Here is a 15,942-nt window from a genome sequence, read left to right on the forward strand (position 1 = left end):
TTATGGATGGGCCTTTGTGAGAATGACTTGATTTCGTTGAACCCATTTGACGATGATAGCTGAATAGTTGATAAATTTACTGAGTTGGTGAATTAAGTTAGTAATGAATTTTAAAATAATAAATTACTGAAGAGTTATGTTTAAGGAATTGTTATTAGCACTCCAAAAAACTCATTATACACTCAAAACTTCCTATATTAGGAAAGAAAAAAACACTTGTGAGTTGTGATGAGTGTAGAATGAGATTTTTGGAGTGCCAAGAACATTCCCTATGTTTATCCTCTTATGACATATGAATATGACCTAGCAGGGCTATAATTCTGAATTTGGCTATGTTTAGTCTCTTCGGTTGGAGATGACCTAAAGGAGAAGGGGTTAGCTTAGCCTCACAATATGCTAACAATAATGTGATTCAAATTTGTTTTTAACGAAAATTGAATCTAAAACCTTTCACTTATAAATGAAGAGAAATACCGCTAATACTAAGTGGCAAGCTGGAATTGAACTAAAGTTTAAAGATCGAATGCTATCTCCATCTTTTTTGTTTTTTTTCTTAGAGTCAAAATCGAAGCAAAACACATCCTCAAAACGAATATGCTTTTCTCTTTCATATTTATTTTTGCTTTAAGAAAAATCTCAATGCTATTTATGTTTTTGTACAATATTTTATAATACTAACACAAAAAATAATATTAAATTAAAAAACGACTAAGAGTCTACGAAAAATTAGGTGATGGCCTTAGCATTTGGTTTCCAACTAATGAAAGAGTTGCAACAACGAGGTAATATGAGAAAAAAAATAATGAAAATGACTTGAAAATTTTGAATTTTACGATACAAATAAAATAAATAGTATAAAATAAAATAGAATTAACGTTTCGTTAAAGCTTTGGAAAAAAAAAAGGGCAAAGGTGAAAGAGAAAAAAACCTATCCCTTCTTCTCCGTGCTCCCCTCCCTTCTTCCCTCGCATCCCACCTCTAACCTTCTCCTCCATCGGACACTAGCAAATTAGCAATAGTATAGCATCGAGGATCATCCCGAACCGCACACCTTATCTCAGCCACAACCAGCAACCAAAAAACGTTTGATAATCTGCAAGCTTTCAATCTTTCAAAGCCGATTTTTCTGCTTCCGCCAGAAATTGTCCGTTGAAATTGCCCCCTTCCCTGGTCTCCTTCCGCCGGCAACATGACTATATCAGAGGATGAGGACGAGAGTTTGGCTCATTTCCTTGAATCGGAGGTGCTCTCCGAGGTTTCAGAAGACAAGGTTTGTCTTATTCTTCTGTCTTTCTTCCGATTCGGTTTGATCCATTTCTGTCTTTAAACAGTTTTATTAATATGACAAAGCTTTCATTCGTTTCAAAATTTGATCTCTGCGTGATGAGGCTTACTTTCAATTTTGCGGGAATTAGGTTTTTTTTTTTTTTGGGAAAGGGGGTAATTTGTTCTATAATCATATCACATAGTAAGTACACTGGCATGAACGAATAAGTGACTGATATTGTTGTTGGGCTTTTGATTGCATGGTAGGAGGAGGAGGAGGAGGATGATGAGGTAACAGAGGAGCCCAAAGCAAAGAAAATGCGACTAGTGGACGATACGGCTGAGAAAGACCCTCAATTTCAGAAAAGCGCATCTTCTTCCGGGTTTGTTCAGTCAAAAAGCGCCATCGGCTGCAGTAGCAATAGCGGGAACTCGCCCGTGAGGATTGAAACTGGCATTTTCAGCAAAATCCCTCCTGAACTCTTCCCTCACATCCTCAAGTTCCTCTCTTCTGAAGATCTATTTGCTTGCTCTCTCGTCTGTAGATTTCTAAGTCATGTCGCTTCCGATGAATCCTTATGGCGCCGCCTGTAAGTAACTCTTACAAGTCTTTGTATGACTAGTTGTGCAATTTTCAGTCTTTCTGACGCCAAAGCTTTTTTATTTTCCTATGTTATCTTCCCAAATCAATTAATTTACCGGAATGCAATAAATGTCTGATCTATTGGCAACACCTGTTCGCAATTTTAAGAGCTTTATGTAACTCCTATTTAACAAATTCCCTCCCTAGTATGGATTTGTTGATTCTTTAACGATGATAAATGCACTGAATTTACTTCATCCTCTTGCGAGTAATGTGTTTGTGCGGCTATGTGCAGGTACTGTATGCGATGGGGTCATTTACCCCCTAGTAGAAAGCTGCGTGAATGTCCATGGAAAAAACTTTATATTCAGGTACTTCTATCGATTTTTTATTTACTATTATTTTAGTCAGCCATAATAATTAGGTCTCAAACTAGCCATCCCTGTGAGTGGAACATGATACCTCCCACTTACACGTCTAGAGGAATACCACCAGACCTTAGTGATAGTGGCTTTTTATTTTCTATTTTAATTTGTAGTAATTGCTGCTGCAGTCATCATGGGCATTCACAAAAAGTACTTAATTTGTAGTTTGGACTTGAAAAACTGAAATTTTCATATTGTATGCGCTTACATGAAACCTGAAGCTGCGTTGCAGCCGCAACCTAGATTAAGTGATATTAGCCTAAACAAATTCTTTCTCTTTCCCAGCGTGATGAGGAGGATACGGTGGAACTTGTTAGGAATTGCACACTTGAGTTCAAGGAATATTTTATTCAAATGCAAGCTGCCAAAAGAAGCCAAGCACCTCTTCCTTCACAGGTAACTGGTGCTACCTTTGCCTTAACCTGTGTAGTGTCGTTTTGTGTGAGATTATAATAGGAGCCTGCTCTTATGCCTTGACCTGTGTGGTGCCTTGACTGCTATGCTTCTTGAAACCTTATGCATAATTGTTTTCTCTTGTGTTAACTACAAGATCTTTCGTATTATTTTCTCGGTAGTTTTCTAGTGCTGAGTATGTCACACTCAACCTTCTATTAACCTTTACATTTAGTTGTAACATGTGGGACTCTCTCTCTCCCTCTCCCTCTACTTATATATATATATATATATATATATATATATATATGTATGTATGTATGTATGTATGGATGTATGTATGTACACACACATTTATACCTTCATTGGTTTAACTTTCATATTTGCTTGTGAAGGTGAATGATGACGGGATAATTCTTGACACAACAGTAGCTGATCAAGTGTCTATATGGAAAAGTAGAAGAGGCCTAACTGATAAGGCGGAAGCTGATCATGCTTGTTCAGGTGAAAAGTGCACTTACTACCAAATTGGAGATGTATTTGTCTGTGAGAACACTGGCCAGGTTCATGGTAGGTATCAATGAATTTCGTGTACTTTGTGCGTTCGTGTGTGAATTTTGTGCAGGACTTAAGTCTCATCCAATTATTTTTCATGTTTCCTTCTGCAGTATGTGATGATAATTGCAGAGAAGTTGTTATGGATCCGACCAATGAGCTTTGGGTCTGCACAATATCTGGGCACTGTTTCGATAGGCTGCTATCACCAGAAGAAACGGAGTCAGATGCTGTGAGTGAACATCACCCCTGCCTTGCAATTTGTTGTCATTATACAACAAAATGTCATCAAGTTGCCTCTCATTCTTCCCCATGAGATATCTTCTGGTTGATATAAATAGTCGAAATTTATTTGTGTCGGGCTTAATTATTGATAATTTGATGTGCCCCTTGAAACTCACTTTTAGTCACACTTTGCCACTGTATTCTGAAAATGTGCTACTTAACCCCTCAAACATCAACTAAGTGTCTCAATTCCGTTTTCTCATTTCTTGTAAAATTTTCAAATGCACTAGGTGATTTGGTTAGTTGTTAGCCTTGTAGAGAACAATTTGTCTCAGTTGGTTTGTATAGTTGCTAATGCTTGGTCATTTCCTTTAATTCAGGAGCAGCAGCAAGGAGCTGTGACAGACGAGGCAGAACCATTCATGGGATCTGGGCGCTTTGGTAATTAACTTGCCTTTTTGTTTTTGTTTTTAGTTTTGGTTTTAGAGAAGTGTAATGTTAATTATGTGCAAGCTTAATTTTCCATTTTTGATGCAGCAAGAGCTTATATGATGGGATATAATTGTGTTGATGAGAAGGAGCTAGAGGATGCTTTGAGGTTTGTCTGAACAGAATACCACACGTCCATCTAGATGGGAGTGAAATTCTCGGGTCAGGCACACGTCACTCATGCGGCTGGCGCACACAGAAAAAAGAGCAGGCCCCTTGCATTTGGCCCCACCCACCCCAAGACTGGAGTCACTTGGCTGAGTGGGAAGCCAGCCGCACCTCGTAATCCTTGGTGGGTTGTCTTAATTCTCTTGTATCCAAAAAAAAAAAAAGAAAAAAAAAGAGCTTAATTTACAATAGGTATACTGTTGTTGTATTATTATTTTATTATTATTATATACAGATAGAGATAGAGATACGGTGTGGTTGATGTTGCTGTCTATTTGGAATTGCAGTTAAATTTGCTTTGCTTTTCTTTTCTTTTGGGGTTTGATTCCATTCCGTACACACTGACATCCACCACCAGAGCAAGAATCATTAATGATAATGGGAGGGAGGGAATCCAATTCCTTTAGACTTATGTCTTATCTGATAGGCAGATATTTCCTCTTTCCTCTTTATGCAATTATCATTTTTACTAAATCATGGGCATTGTTACTTATATATTTAAATATGAAGCAATTATCATCAAATTTTAAGCCTTAAAAATGAATGATTAATTTGGTTCTATAATGTACTAGACATTTCCTCGTCGGCAATTCCAGATCCATGAAAATAGTCAAGAGTTTTTCGAGTTCACCCTTCTCAATCCAGACGCCATCTACTTTACATGGTAGTCAGCCGTCCATGTGTAGTTCCCAATTAATCCCCAACTTGTAAGAAAAAATGGATAAAATCAACTAGATTGAATTGTCACAAGCAAATCAGTCATTGGATTCAATCATGAAGATTTTTTTTTTTTTAAATGCAATCCAAGTTACCCAAATTATGCAAAGATGATCGAAATTGAATTAAATCTGTTTGTATAAAGGATTGAATTTGTTGAGCACTCGATTGAAATGTACTTCATTTTCATATGTCGAATTTCAAACTTATACCAAACCACTGTACTAGTTGGTAAATCGTTGTAATAACATCTTTATCATCCTGCAAGGGTTTTGTTTTAAAAAAAAAAAAAAAATTGCTAATAAAAAAAAAACATATATGAAACGTCTATATCCATATAATAATCACCAACCTTTTACTTTTAGGTTTTTTTTTTTCACTAAGTATTATTTAATTTCAATTTATTCTCTGTAACTCAAAATTTGTCATTTTACTTCTTAAAACTCAAAATTCGTTTCATTTGTTACGTGAGCATAATGAAAATATACAATTAAATTTATTGAATAGTGACATAATCTTATCAGATGTTGGGTCTCACATATGTTTGAGGAAGCAATTTATAAGATCATCTTCAATAGAGATGGTTATAGTGCTATAGGCCGAAATCTAGCCCGAAATGCTCCAAAACCCAACTCTAATGGAGGGCTGGGCGGAAAAAAAGGGGAACCCACTAGGCCAAGTTTCAGCCCTTAACCATAGCACTAGCCATTCTTAGCCCGCCAGATAGCCTATTTGAGGGGCTCTTTTTTAATTTTTTTGTAGGCCGAAATTTAAAACTTCTAATTTTTTTTTTCCCTATAATTAACTATTTCTACATCATTTCTCAAATCTTTTATTTTTGCTAGGCTCAGATCCTTTTCATAAGCACCACTCTCTTATCTCTTCCAATAATCTAAATTTAAATTTTTCGATATTTTTTCAAATAGCCACATCTTCAACCAAATGATAAGAAATTCAAAGGCTTATTCATTTTTAGACAAATGACATTCAAAATATGTCTGAAAATCTTATTTTAATATAGTATTTATAAATTAACCAATAATACGGTAACGCGCAGCTTCTGCCCAGACAACCCCGTCAGTCTCTTTCGGTTTTTGAAAACCCTAACATTTATCACAGAGAGGACAAAGAGACAGCTCTCCTCGCCCCTGGGACGCCACACGCCACACCACCTCCCCGCCCCTCCCTATACTTAGCAGTCCGTCTGCCTTCCGCCGTCATCTGCTTCGTTTTCTTCGTAAGTATTTAGTGTATTTTCTTCCTGTATATCTGGCTGCCGGAGAACATAGATTAAGCGAGAATTGTTTGATTATTATTTGAAAATCAGTAAGCATATTATTTTTCTCTGATTGTTAGTACTAATTGAAATCTGACAAAGTAATTAGCTGGTGTGTTGGGCGATTTGGATACAGTTTTAGCTAATGACTCTTCTCTTGAAGCTTTTTAATGAAATCGACCAAGTCCTCCGCCTACATCAAATGTTTACAGATATATATTTCAATTTCATACCCAAGTACTTGCCTTTCAAATCTCTTTCTTCTGCAAAATTTTTTTTTATGCAATCCAATCCAGCCTTCGTTTGATCATGCGCACAGCATGTTTTACCAAATATAGACAAAGAAGGTGGCCATATGTCTCTAACCTCTCTCTCTCTCTCTCTCTCTGTGTTTGTGTGTGGCATAATATGATTTTGTTGATTTATTGTGGATAGAATAAGATTAGGAGAGGAGATGGCAGACCGGTTGACCCGTATTGCAATCGTGAGCTCCGACAGATGCAAGCCAAAGAAGTGCCGCCAGGAATGCAAGAAGAGCTGTCCTGTTGTCAAGACTGGTATATTATAGTATCCCTTCTTAATTTTAATATTTTCGTTGTTTCTATTAATAAAGGAAATGGCATATCAGGATTGATCGAATCACTCAAGATAATGGTTTCTTTTGTTTTCACAAAACGTGCAAATATTTTCTTGTTTCTTGAATTATGAGCTTGCTATATGTTTCGTGAGGGTATTGTTATGCACAATTCTTGATTACTTAGATTCAGTAGCTGAATGTTTAGCACGTGAACTGTTATTTCTTATGAAACTTATTGTTTGTGTTCAATTATTTGATTATTAAAAGGAAATTAAGGAAATGGATTGCCTCTTGCAAGTAGATTTACCCATAAACTTTACCAAGCTCTAATTACATGGTATATAAAAGCAAGGAAAGATTCTACTAATGGCTGCTAAAAATAAAGGCATGAGCTCCCGTATATAGTGTGGAGGCTCCAAATAATTATTTAATATTTCAGTATTGGCAGAATTCCTGTAATGCATTAGGCTAGGTTTACTTCTCTGTACAAAGCTGATTTTCTTGCCTTGAACTCGATTTTTTAAATATACTGTTGGCTACAAATATACACCGCCTTCACCTAACTAATCAATCTACAGGTAAACTATGTATTGAGGTTACCCCTGCAGCCAAGATTGCTTTTATCTCGGAAGAATTGTGCATTGGGTGTGGTATCTGCGTTAAGGTCTGTAAACATTGTGGTTACTGTTCTTTTTTTGTTCCCTGCATTAGTTGGTTCTAAAGACATTCTTTGGACTCCGTTCCATCTCATGATGCAGAAATGCCCATTTGAAGCAATTCAAATCATCAACTTACCGAAGGATTTAGACAAAGATACGACCCATCGTTATGGTCCTAACACTTTCAAACTACACAGGTTAGCTCCTTGCCACATTATTGGGAAGTGATCATTGATCATGCTAGCATTTATGTGGCTAACAGAAATTCAAAATTTCAGGTTACCAGTCCCAAGGCCAGGTCAAGTTCTAGGTTTGGTTGGAACTAATGGCATTGGGAAGTCGACTGCCCTCAAAGTTTTGGCTGGAAAGTTGAAACCAAATTTAGGCCGTTTCAAGGTAATACTCCTTACAAAATTCCCTTTTTCTGATCAGTATAAAATATTATTCAAACTCTTTTTGCTGTATTCTTTGATTAACTTATCTTCAAGTTTTTTTGTTTTTTCAGAATCCTCCAGATTGGCAGGAAATATTGACCTACTTCCGGGGATCTGAGCTGCAGAATTATTTTACCCGTATTCTGGAAGATAATTTGAAGGTACCTTTTATGCTCATAACCTTTATAAGTGACCTAAGAGTGTTTAGTCTAATGGTCAGGCCCTTGGTTTGCTACCAAGAGGTCTGGGGTTCGACACCTCTCAAAGTACCCACCTAGCAATTGCTAGAGTTTCTTGCTTCCCAAATGTTGTGGGGTCAGGCAGGGGGCCTAGTGATTAGTCGGGTCAAAGATCCGGAGACACTAGTTTCAAAAAAAAAAAAAAAAAAAAAAACCTTTATAAGTGTATTTCCAAGGTTTTTTTTTTTTAGTTAGGTTAGTTTTCGGACCTAGTGCTTGTTATCCAAGCTTTGTTTTATGTAATAAATTTTTTGCTTCGTGCTGATTGCATAATTGTAATTTTCTTTTCATTAACAGGCCATTATAAAGCCCCAGTATGTTGATCACATTCCAAAAGCAGTTCAAGGAAATGTTGGGGAGGTGCTCAACCAGAAAGATGAGAGGGATATGAAGGAAGAACTGTGTGCTGACCTTGAGCTGAACCAGGTTATAGAACGTAGTGTAGGGGATTTATCAGGTGGGGAGCTTCAAAGATTTGCCATTGCTGTCGTCGCCATACAGAATGCAGAGATATATATGTTTGACGAACCTTCAAGTTATCTTGATGTGAAACAGAGGCTTAAAGCTGCCCAAGTTATCCGATCTTTACTTAGGCCTAATAGGTCTTTTTTTCGTATATTTCTCTTCTCTCAAATTTTCATTGCATGTATTTGTTGGATTCTTTTTCTTGATTGTCTTCTTTCATGTTTAGCTGATGAGTATATTCCCTTGTGTTTTCAGCTATGTAATTGTTGTGGAGCATGATCTTAGTGTCTTGGATTACTTGTCAGACTTCATTTGCTGTTTATATGGGAAACCAGGTGCATATGGAGTTGTGACTCTTCCATTCTCAGTTAGAGAAGGAATCAACATCTTCTTGGCTGGATTTGTTCCTACGGAAAATCTTAGGTTCCGAGATGAATCTCTGACATTTAAGGCAAGATTATAAATTTTGTCCATGAATAGGTCTTCTGACTTATCAGTACTTTTTGATTTACTTTGTTGCCTGTATTAGGTTGCTGAGACACCACAGGAAAGTGCTGAGGAAATTGAGACATATGCACGATATAGATACCCATCAATGAGTAAAACTCAGGGAAATTTCAGGCTTCGTGTGGTTGAGGGTGAATTTACGGATTCTCAAATTATTGTGATGCTGGGTGAGAACGGAACGGGGAAGACTACATTTATTCGTATGCTGGTATTTTTAGTTTCTTTTTCCATTTTCTTTTTCTTCATTAACAATAGCTTTTCTGTTTCAGATGTTGAGTTAACATATATTCATCCGATTTTCAGGCGGGTCTATTGAAACCTGATATTGTAGAAAATTCAGATGTGGAGATACCTGAATTCAATGTTTCTTACAAGCCCCAGAAAATCAGTCCAAAGTTTCAATCCACTGTCAGACACTTGTTACATTCAAAAATTCGTGATTCATATACTCATCCACAATTTATGTCGGATGTGATGAAGCCTCTTCTAATTGAACAATTAATGGATCAAGAAGTCGTGAATCTCTCTGGCGGAGAGTTGCAGAGGGTTGCATTATGCCTATGCCTCGGGAAGGTAAATTTATTTATTACTTTGTGTAGGACAATTTGAATCTCGGGATGAATTCATTTGAACACTTTGTTGTAGTCTTTCTATTTGGCTGCTTCTGAGTGGGTGGAAGTTGGAAATGGATCCAAGGTGTTGCTTTTTGAAACACAGACAATCCCACCCGCTCCTTGGTCATATTGCGGATGCATGGTTACAAGACCTGCTGTCATCAGTCAGGTTCCATGCCTTTGTGGAAGCTTGCTTGCAAAGATCTGGCATTCCAGGGGGGGGGGGGGGGGGGGGGGTGTGGTTGGGGGAAGACACTATATTGTGATCCCTAGGAGTTATAAGTTTTTCTTGTGAGATAGGAAACATGCTAGGTGTGAATCCAAATAATTGAGGAATAAGAATGTGTCAGTTCTCAGTATGCAATTCATATATCTACCAATATGTAAAGTTGGTTTCTCGTGGCAATCTTGCTGTGCTCTGCCTGTAAAGTAAACAATGTAAATATAGTGATTAGATTCACTTTTGTGTTTTTTTTTATTGTTTGATTCTGGTAAGGTTCTGCCTTACAGCTGCGTTGTTCTAACTAGTTGAAGTGCATGCGGATCAGTTTTGATGAATACATTCTAATGTCCGCTTCTATTTACTCAATGCAGCCAGCAGATATTTATCTGATAGATGAACCAAGTGCATATCTTGATTCTGAGCAGCGTATTGTTGCTTCTAAAGTCATAAAGAGGTTCATCCTTCATGCTAAGAAAACTGCTTTCGTGGTTGAACATGATTTTATTATGGCTACCTACTTGGCGGATAGAGTTATAGTCTATGAGGGGAAGCCGTCAATTGATTGTACTGCAAATTGTCCCCAGTCATTGTTGACTGGGATGAATCTATTCTTATCGGTAAATGTTGCAATTAATCTCATTGGAATTGCTCTCGCTCTCTCTCCCTCGCTGTGCACAAGTAACTTCCATTTATTTTGTTTGTTTGTTTGTTTGTTTAAATCATGCAGCATCTTGATATCACATTTAGACGTGACCCGACTAACTATCGCCCAAGAATCAACAAATTGGAGTCAACGAAGGATAGGGAACAAAAAGCTGCTGGGTCCTACTATTACCTGGATGATTGATAAAGTCTTGATGGTATGTTTCATTCTTATTCCGTTTATTTCGTGTTTTTGTTGTCATTTTGATATTACAAGTTGGTCCAATTACAGTTTTGGCCAAATTTGGAGGGCGTTAATATGACCTTAATAATGGAATCACAGCAGAAGTCATGACATTCTGACAAATGATCGGAGGTCCTTTGTTTACCAGAGAGAACGTGTTTTCCAGGCCCTCCCATGTTGTTAGCTACTTGAGTAAATCATGCCCTTGCCCTATAGATAGTGTCCTTTCACTGATGCAGTTTTGGTAAATTAGTCTCTCATTGGGCGAGGCAATCTAGATGTACAATTAATGGTCTCTCATAGTATCAGCGATTGCAGTTAACTCTATGTTTGAGGAAACGATGTTTAACTGTTGTGCTTTCTGGGTTTATGTAACGGTGATTTCATCTCTCATGGTAAATTTTGTTTTTTACATTACAAATTTGTTCTGTAGATGCCTGGGCTTATTCTTGTAAAAGTGTGGAAAGGTTTTAATGCTCAGGGAAAAGAATTCTAATGGGCGTTTGATATGCTGAAGACAGAATTCTACGGTTCTTTGTTTAGTGTGGACTGTTGAAAAAACTGACGCTGTCACAAACTCAACCAATTATTTACCAAATGATTCTTTGTTTACTGCACTTTTAGCTTGGGGTGTAAGGGAATGGAAAGGCGAAATGAAGCTGGAGTGGTATTTGAGTCTTCTTTGTAATCGAATGGAATGGAACAGTCTCTAACTAAAGGAGATAGCCAATAAGCCAAAAATCTGGGAAAAGAAAAAGCCAAGTGATTGAAATTTGGACGAGAACCTATCATATGGAGAGGTTCTTGCGTGAGTCTCGGGTGTGGTCTGAGAGTGGGGAGGGACACAAATGAGACCGGGTGATGCGTGTGGGCCGGACAAGCTAACTGGTCCGGGTTTCGTGTGTTAATATTTTTCTAGGTTAAATTATACCAAGACCCTTTCAAGTTTGTGTTTTCACAAAAACTCTGCACCTCTGAAACATTATTCTAACACCTCTTGAGGATTAATTCACTTTCACATAACTCTTCCTTCCATAACTAAGGGTAATACTAGAGAGAAAGATGGCCATGGGTGGTTTTGTGAGGCAAAGATGGTTTAAGGTCTAGGATTTTGGCGTAGAGCGAGGGAGGGGTTTGGTTAGGGATTGGTCTTGAGCGAGAGTAGATCTTGAGCAGGAGTTCCTTCGTCAGACCGCTCTCGATTGTTACAAGTCAAAATAGGGTAAAAGGAAGTAATTGAAAGTTGTATATTGAGTCGTAGCATTTTTGTGGACGTTGTTATACATACACATGTGATTTCATTCACCCTAGAAGGATAGAATCAAATCAAATCAAATCAAATAAAAGCAACAAAATTGAGAAAATATTAATGTTATTCTACACAGATTAATTATTACTTGTTCAAGGAATTTGTTCACTCTTGCTTATGAGTTGCAGAAGTGCATTTGCCTTCCTTTGAGCTCTGTTGGTTCCACTCCTTGTGATCTCTACCAAATGCTCATACACTCCAAACTGCAGTGCGGCAAGTAAGAAAGAGGAATTGCTTGATCCCAACTCGAGAAGAACTGACGTTGCACATTCCTTGTTCTTTGGTGTTCCTTCCCGGATAAATTCCACCAGAGTTTCAATGAATGAGAGCTGTCCAATCTCTTGTCGTCCATCTGGATGTGATGCAAGAAGTAAGAAGATGGAGAGCGCTTCATCGACCATGCCCAAGTTTCTGTCCTTCAGTAGCTGGAGCAGTGGCGGTACAATGCCAGCACTAATGGCCCTCCCCTTGTTTGCTTGGTTCAGAGATAAGTTAAACAGTGCCGTGGCAGCGTCTTTTCTACCTCTAATCGTCCCGTCCTGCAACAAGTCTACTAATGGCGGAATGCCATTTGATTCCCCCACAATTACTTTGTTCTCATCGATCATCGACAAGCTAAATAAAGCTGCTGCAGAGTTCTCTCTAGCTTCTGTGCTTCCATTCTGCAAAACTTCTATAATAGCTGGAATGGCTTCTTCTCTGGTTATCAATTTCTTGTTTGTTTCATCAATCGATAAGTTCAAAAGAGCCGTTACTGCATGCTGTTGAACTTTAGAATCTGGGTAGGAAAGAAGTTGCACCAGTGGCGGGATTCCTCCACTTTTGGCAACCAAAATTCTGTTCTCTGGGTTCTCTTTAGAGATCAAACGAATCTTCATGACTGCATTCCTTTGCACTTCTAAGTGACTTGAGAACAGCTGGTCAACCAATGATGAGATCTCCTCTTTGTGTTCGGTGGAGGAGCTTTCCTGGCCCGTGGAAGTTTCTTTTTTCAGGAGCTGGAATTTGTTCTTCTCACACCACTGCATGATTAGATTTTTTAGAGCATAATTTGGTGCAAGTGACAAGTGAGCCAGAGTCTGCCTGGTCTTGGGACATGTCCTATGATTGGTGTCGAGCCACTTTTGTATGCTTTCTCTGTTATACGTCTTTAATGAAATAACCAAACCCGGGGAAAACAATAAAGATGAATCAGTTCCCGTTCTGTTAATATAACAATTGTAAACGTAAACTGAGCCCAAGTTTACTTTTACTCTACAAGATTTATGCTCCGATACATACGACATGAGTAGAAGGAAGAAAAATATATACTAGGGAAACCTAGCCGGTGCATGTTTCGTGTAAGCGACTCACCTGTCCACTTGCAACAATAACAGGATCCGTCATTATTTCTAGCGTGATTGGACAGAGGAACTCATGAGGGATCATCAAAGACGGGCACTTCTCAAGCATTTTAGGCATGACAGGGTTGTCAAGGACATTGGTCGCTTCCATTCCTGCGATTTGTCTGAATTTGTTAAGAAGATCAATGATTTGCTGCATGGTCTCTGCACCTGGCCCTCCTCTCTCTTTATCCTTAACCAGATTCCTCACAGCTATTGTCTCTATCTTAAGGTCCTCGGATTTTTGCAGGTCTAGCTTTTGGGCGAGCCTCTCTATAATGGCACTATCAGCATTTCTATCTTCTTTTTTGGACAAAACCACCATAATATCCATTGCGAGCTCTATGTCCTGTGTATCTGTTCGCTTCCTCGCTCGTCTAAGTTGCATGATCATCAGTTCAACCTGAAACAAAGCAAAAAAAAGTTACTTATATCAGAAACAAAACTAGACTGGATTGGATTGCTAATTAATTTGTCTAAGAAATTACCAATCTCCTAATTAACGCCACCACCCACCCCGGAACAATCAGGAACAAGTTTTTGATACACAAACTTATATCAAACGTGTGCAGCAAAGCGAGATTGATAAAAGATCTCTGTGTGAAAAAAAATGAAATAACACATGGGAAGCAGTAGCTTGAAAACGGAAAAAAGGGACATATATGTATATACCTGCTCCTCAACTTCATCTGATAGGCAAAGTTCATCAGGCAAACCTTCTAAAGCCTGACCGAGTCTTTCATGAACCGCATGAAATCTAACCATGATTGCCTCACTTTCAAGTGCCTAAATTACCGCTACAACAAATAAATTAATAATTCACGGTTCTGAATTTGAACATCTATTAATTTTGAAAGGGAAAAAGCCTAACCAGATAAATTTTGCTCCCCTCATTACAAGTTTTCAACAATTTCTTTGCCATGAGAAGCACCTTCTTCAAATTTGCCAACCAAGCAGCACCCCTCTCCGGAATTGGCCCATCGAGCTCCCGAGTCTCTTGAAAAAGCGGCAGCAAGAGCTTCATACGCCGCACCAGGTTGTAGCATTCTTTCCTCTGCGTTCTTCGGTAATCTCCGAATTGAGCAACATATTCAATCACACCTTCCGCAGTTTCATCTCTGATCTCTCCTCCTCCTCCTCCGCCGCCTCCGCCACCTCCACCTTCACCTTCGTCTCTGATCTCTCCATCGATCACCATGGGCCTCCACCTTTATGCATATATGTACACTAGATGAACCAAAAAACAAAAGCCTAGTTTCTTAGAGTAATTCTGACTTCAAATCACGAGTAAGCGAACTAGCAATAGCATTGCCCTAGGGTTCATGAATGCATAATTCGCCGCTGGAATCCGGGTTGAAGATAACGAAACCCTAACCTTAATGTCCATGGATTCCATTTGCAGGTGCTCTGTGTGTTCGTTCTTGGTGCCTGTCAGAAGCTTTTCGCGAGCTTTTCGGATCCGTAGCCTTTTAAATTGGAAAATACATAAAGTCTAAAATAGAATGCTATTTGAAAGTCGGTTAGTTTCTAACCAACCTACTTTTGGGCTTCCCTTTGCGGTAAATTGCCAATTGCCACGATCCGCTAGTATTACTATGACTACTCACATAGCATTAGTATTAGTATTACCCTCTCTCTCTCTCTCCCTCTCCCTAACACAGACATAAGTTATAATTAGGAAACAAAAAATGTTACTTTTATCACCACAACCTCTTTAATAGAGATGAGATCTATTTATGTTGGTGGACTCTACTTCTATTAGAGAAGTAGTTCAAGTGTGGTATGAAAAATGTGATAAGTATAACATTACTCTTAAGACCATCTTCAACTTTTGGAATAAAACTTAAAATATAAGCTTTAACTGCCCCTCTCCCAAAACCATCTCCAACCATTGGGCTCAAAGAAACCTTTGGGAAAAATAGTTTAATTCATATCTTACAACATAGTTTAATTCATTTATAATGATTCATATCATGTCTACTTTGTCAGTTTTACAGAATGTCACTTGCGTGACTAGAATAAAAGAATGGGGGAGTGACTTGTGGTTTCGGACTTCTGAAAACAAAAGAAGAGAGTTTAAAAACGAATTATAGAGACATTGATACATATCACGTGCATATTATGTGCAGGGTTGGGGTTCTAGTGGAAGAAGCCATACACAAGAATTTTATTAGTATCAAGTTTAGTGGACGTGGAAGCAGACTGTTTTAGACTATATGGTTACTTCCACTAATTTTTTTACATTATGTGTTGGCTTTTCCTCAATTTCTGTAAACTTCTTCGTCGAAATTTAATTTATTTCATGTATATCCATTATCCATGTGTATTAGTTTAACTGTTGAAATATAAATGGCAAGGGAGGAAAAGGCCTTAATTCTTTCAGTTGATTCTGGTTCACCATGATGGGGATACTTGTCATGTTCATCTGGTTTTGAGCCTGTCATTCTAGCAGCAACGACTATTACGACAGGCTCACGGGAAAGGTTAGATGATGAAAAAAATATGCCACAGGGTTTTCCTTCTCTCCTTTTTAACTTATGAGAAAATAAA

The 15,942-nt window shown here is 38.1% G+C and overlaps 3 protein-coding genes across 7 annotated transcripts; 2 read left to right on the forward strand and 1 right to left on the reverse strand.

Annotated features, from left to right (window-relative positions):
- The first annotated feature begins 901 nt into the window (after positions 1 to 901).
- Positions 902 to 4,416, forward strand: LOC137741045 (F-box protein SKIP31). 2 transcript variants are annotated; one of them, XM_068480855.1, is made up of 8 exons: positions 902 to 1,270; positions 1,534 to 1,856; positions 2,145 to 2,220; positions 2,560 to 2,670; positions 3,063 to 3,237; positions 3,336 to 3,454; positions 3,828 to 3,888; positions 3,985 to 4,416. In XM_068480855.1, exons 1-8 carry the CDS (start codon positions 1,190 to 1,192, stop codon positions 4,053 to 4,055), a joined length of 1,017 nt encoding a protein of 338 aa, XP_068336956.1. In that variant the 5' UTR covers positions 902 to 1,189; the 3' UTR covers positions 4,056 to 4,416. The 2 variants fall into 2 exon arrangements, with proteins under 2 accessions (XP_068336956.1, XP_068336963.1); XM_068480862.1 differs by having other exon boundaries at positions 1,537 to 1,856.
- A 1,480-nt stretch (positions 4,417 to 5,896) lies between these two features.
- On the forward strand, positions 5,897 to 12,345 carry LOC137740683 (ABC transporter E family member 2). Of its 4 annotated transcripts, none has more exons than XM_068480531.1 (13): positions 5,897 to 6,058; positions 6,533 to 6,654; positions 7,253 to 7,338; positions 7,433 to 7,530; positions 7,612 to 7,729; positions 7,839 to 7,928; positions 8,304 to 8,608; positions 8,727 to 8,922; positions 9,001 to 9,186; positions 9,282 to 9,551; positions 10,187 to 10,432; positions 10,543 to 10,675; positions 12,220 to 12,345. In XM_068480531.1, exons 2-12 carry the CDS (start codon positions 6,552 to 6,554, stop codon positions 10,660 to 10,662), a joined length of 1,818 nt encoding a protein of 605 aa, XP_068336632.1. In that variant the 5' UTR covers positions 5,897 to 6,058; positions 6,533 to 6,551; the 3' UTR covers positions 10,663 to 10,675; positions 12,220 to 12,345. The 4 variants fall into 4 exon arrangements, with proteins under 4 accessions (XP_068336632.1, XP_068336617.1, XP_068336627.1 ...); XM_068480516.1 differs by lacking the exon at positions 12,220 to 12,345 and adding an exon at positions 10,750 to 11,115; XM_068480526.1 differs by lacking the exon at positions 12,220 to 12,345 and adding an exon at positions 10,801 to 11,115.
- On the reverse strand, positions 11,927 to 14,939 carry LOC137740677 (U-box domain-containing protein 15-like). The gene is made up of 4 exons (XM_068480511.1): positions 14,264 to 14,939; positions 14,065 to 14,178; positions 13,364 to 13,795; positions 11,927 to 13,158 (listed from the first exon to the last, which is right to left on the reverse strand). The coding sequence occupies exons 1-4, from the start codon at positions 14,588 to 14,590 to the stop codon at positions 12,103 to 12,105; spliced, it is 1,929 nt and encodes a 642-aa protein (XP_068336612.1). The 5' UTR covers positions 14,591 to 14,939; the 3' UTR covers positions 11,927 to 12,102.
- Between the last annotated feature and the right edge of the window lie 1,003 nt (positions 14,940 to 15,942).

Source organism: Pyrus communis, chromosome 1 (assembly GCF_963583255.1).
Source record: "Pyrus communis chromosome 1, drPyrComm1.1, whole genome shotgun sequence".
In the NCBI taxonomy this organism is placed as follows: Eukaryota; Viridiplantae; Streptophyta; class Magnoliopsida; order Rosales; family Rosaceae; genus Pyrus; species Pyrus communis.

What these genes read in the sequence shown, in the direction of transcription:
- LOC137741045 (XM_068480855.1), top strand. Translation starts at nt 1,190, where the DNA reads ATGACTATATCAGAGGATGAGGACGAGAGTTTGGCTCATTTCCTTGAA. An exon ending in AAGAAACGGAGTCAGATGCT is followed by an intron (nt 3,455 to 3,827) that starts GTGAGTGAACAT and finishes CCTTTAATTCAG; the next exon opens with GAGCAGCAGCAAGGAGCTGT. An exon ending in CATGGGATCTGGGCGCTTTG is followed by an intron (nt 3,889 to 3,984) that starts GTAATTAACTTG and finishes TTTTTGATGCAG; the next exon opens with CAAGAGCTTATATGATGGGA.
- LOC137740683 (XM_068480531.1), top strand. Translation starts at nt 6,552, where the DNA reads ATGGCAGACCGGTTGACCCGTATTGCAATCGTGAGCTCCGACAGATGC. An exon ending in CTGTCCTGTTGTCAAGACTG is followed by an intron (nt 6,655 to 7,252) that starts GTATATTATAGT and finishes ATCAATCTACAG; the next exon opens with GTAAACTATGTATTGAGGTT. An exon ending in GGATGAATCTATTCTTATCG is followed by an intron (nt 10,433 to 10,542) that starts GTAAATGTTGCA and finishes TAAATCATGCAG; the next exon opens with CATCTTGATATCACATTTAG.
- LOC137740677 (XM_068480511.1), bottom strand. Translation starts at nt 14,590, where the DNA reads ATGGTGATCGATGGAGAGATCAGAGACGAAGGTGAAGGTGGAGGTGGC. An exon ending in CAGATGAAGTTGAGGAGCAG is followed by an intron (nt 13,796 to 14,064) that starts GTATATACATAT and finishes GCTTTGTTTCAG; the next exon opens with GTTGAACTGATGATCATGCA. An exon ending in TTATTGTTGCAAGTGGACAG is followed by an intron (nt 13,159 to 13,363) that starts GTGAGTCGCTTA and finishes ATTTCATTAAAG; the next exon opens with ACGTATAACAGAGAAAGCAT.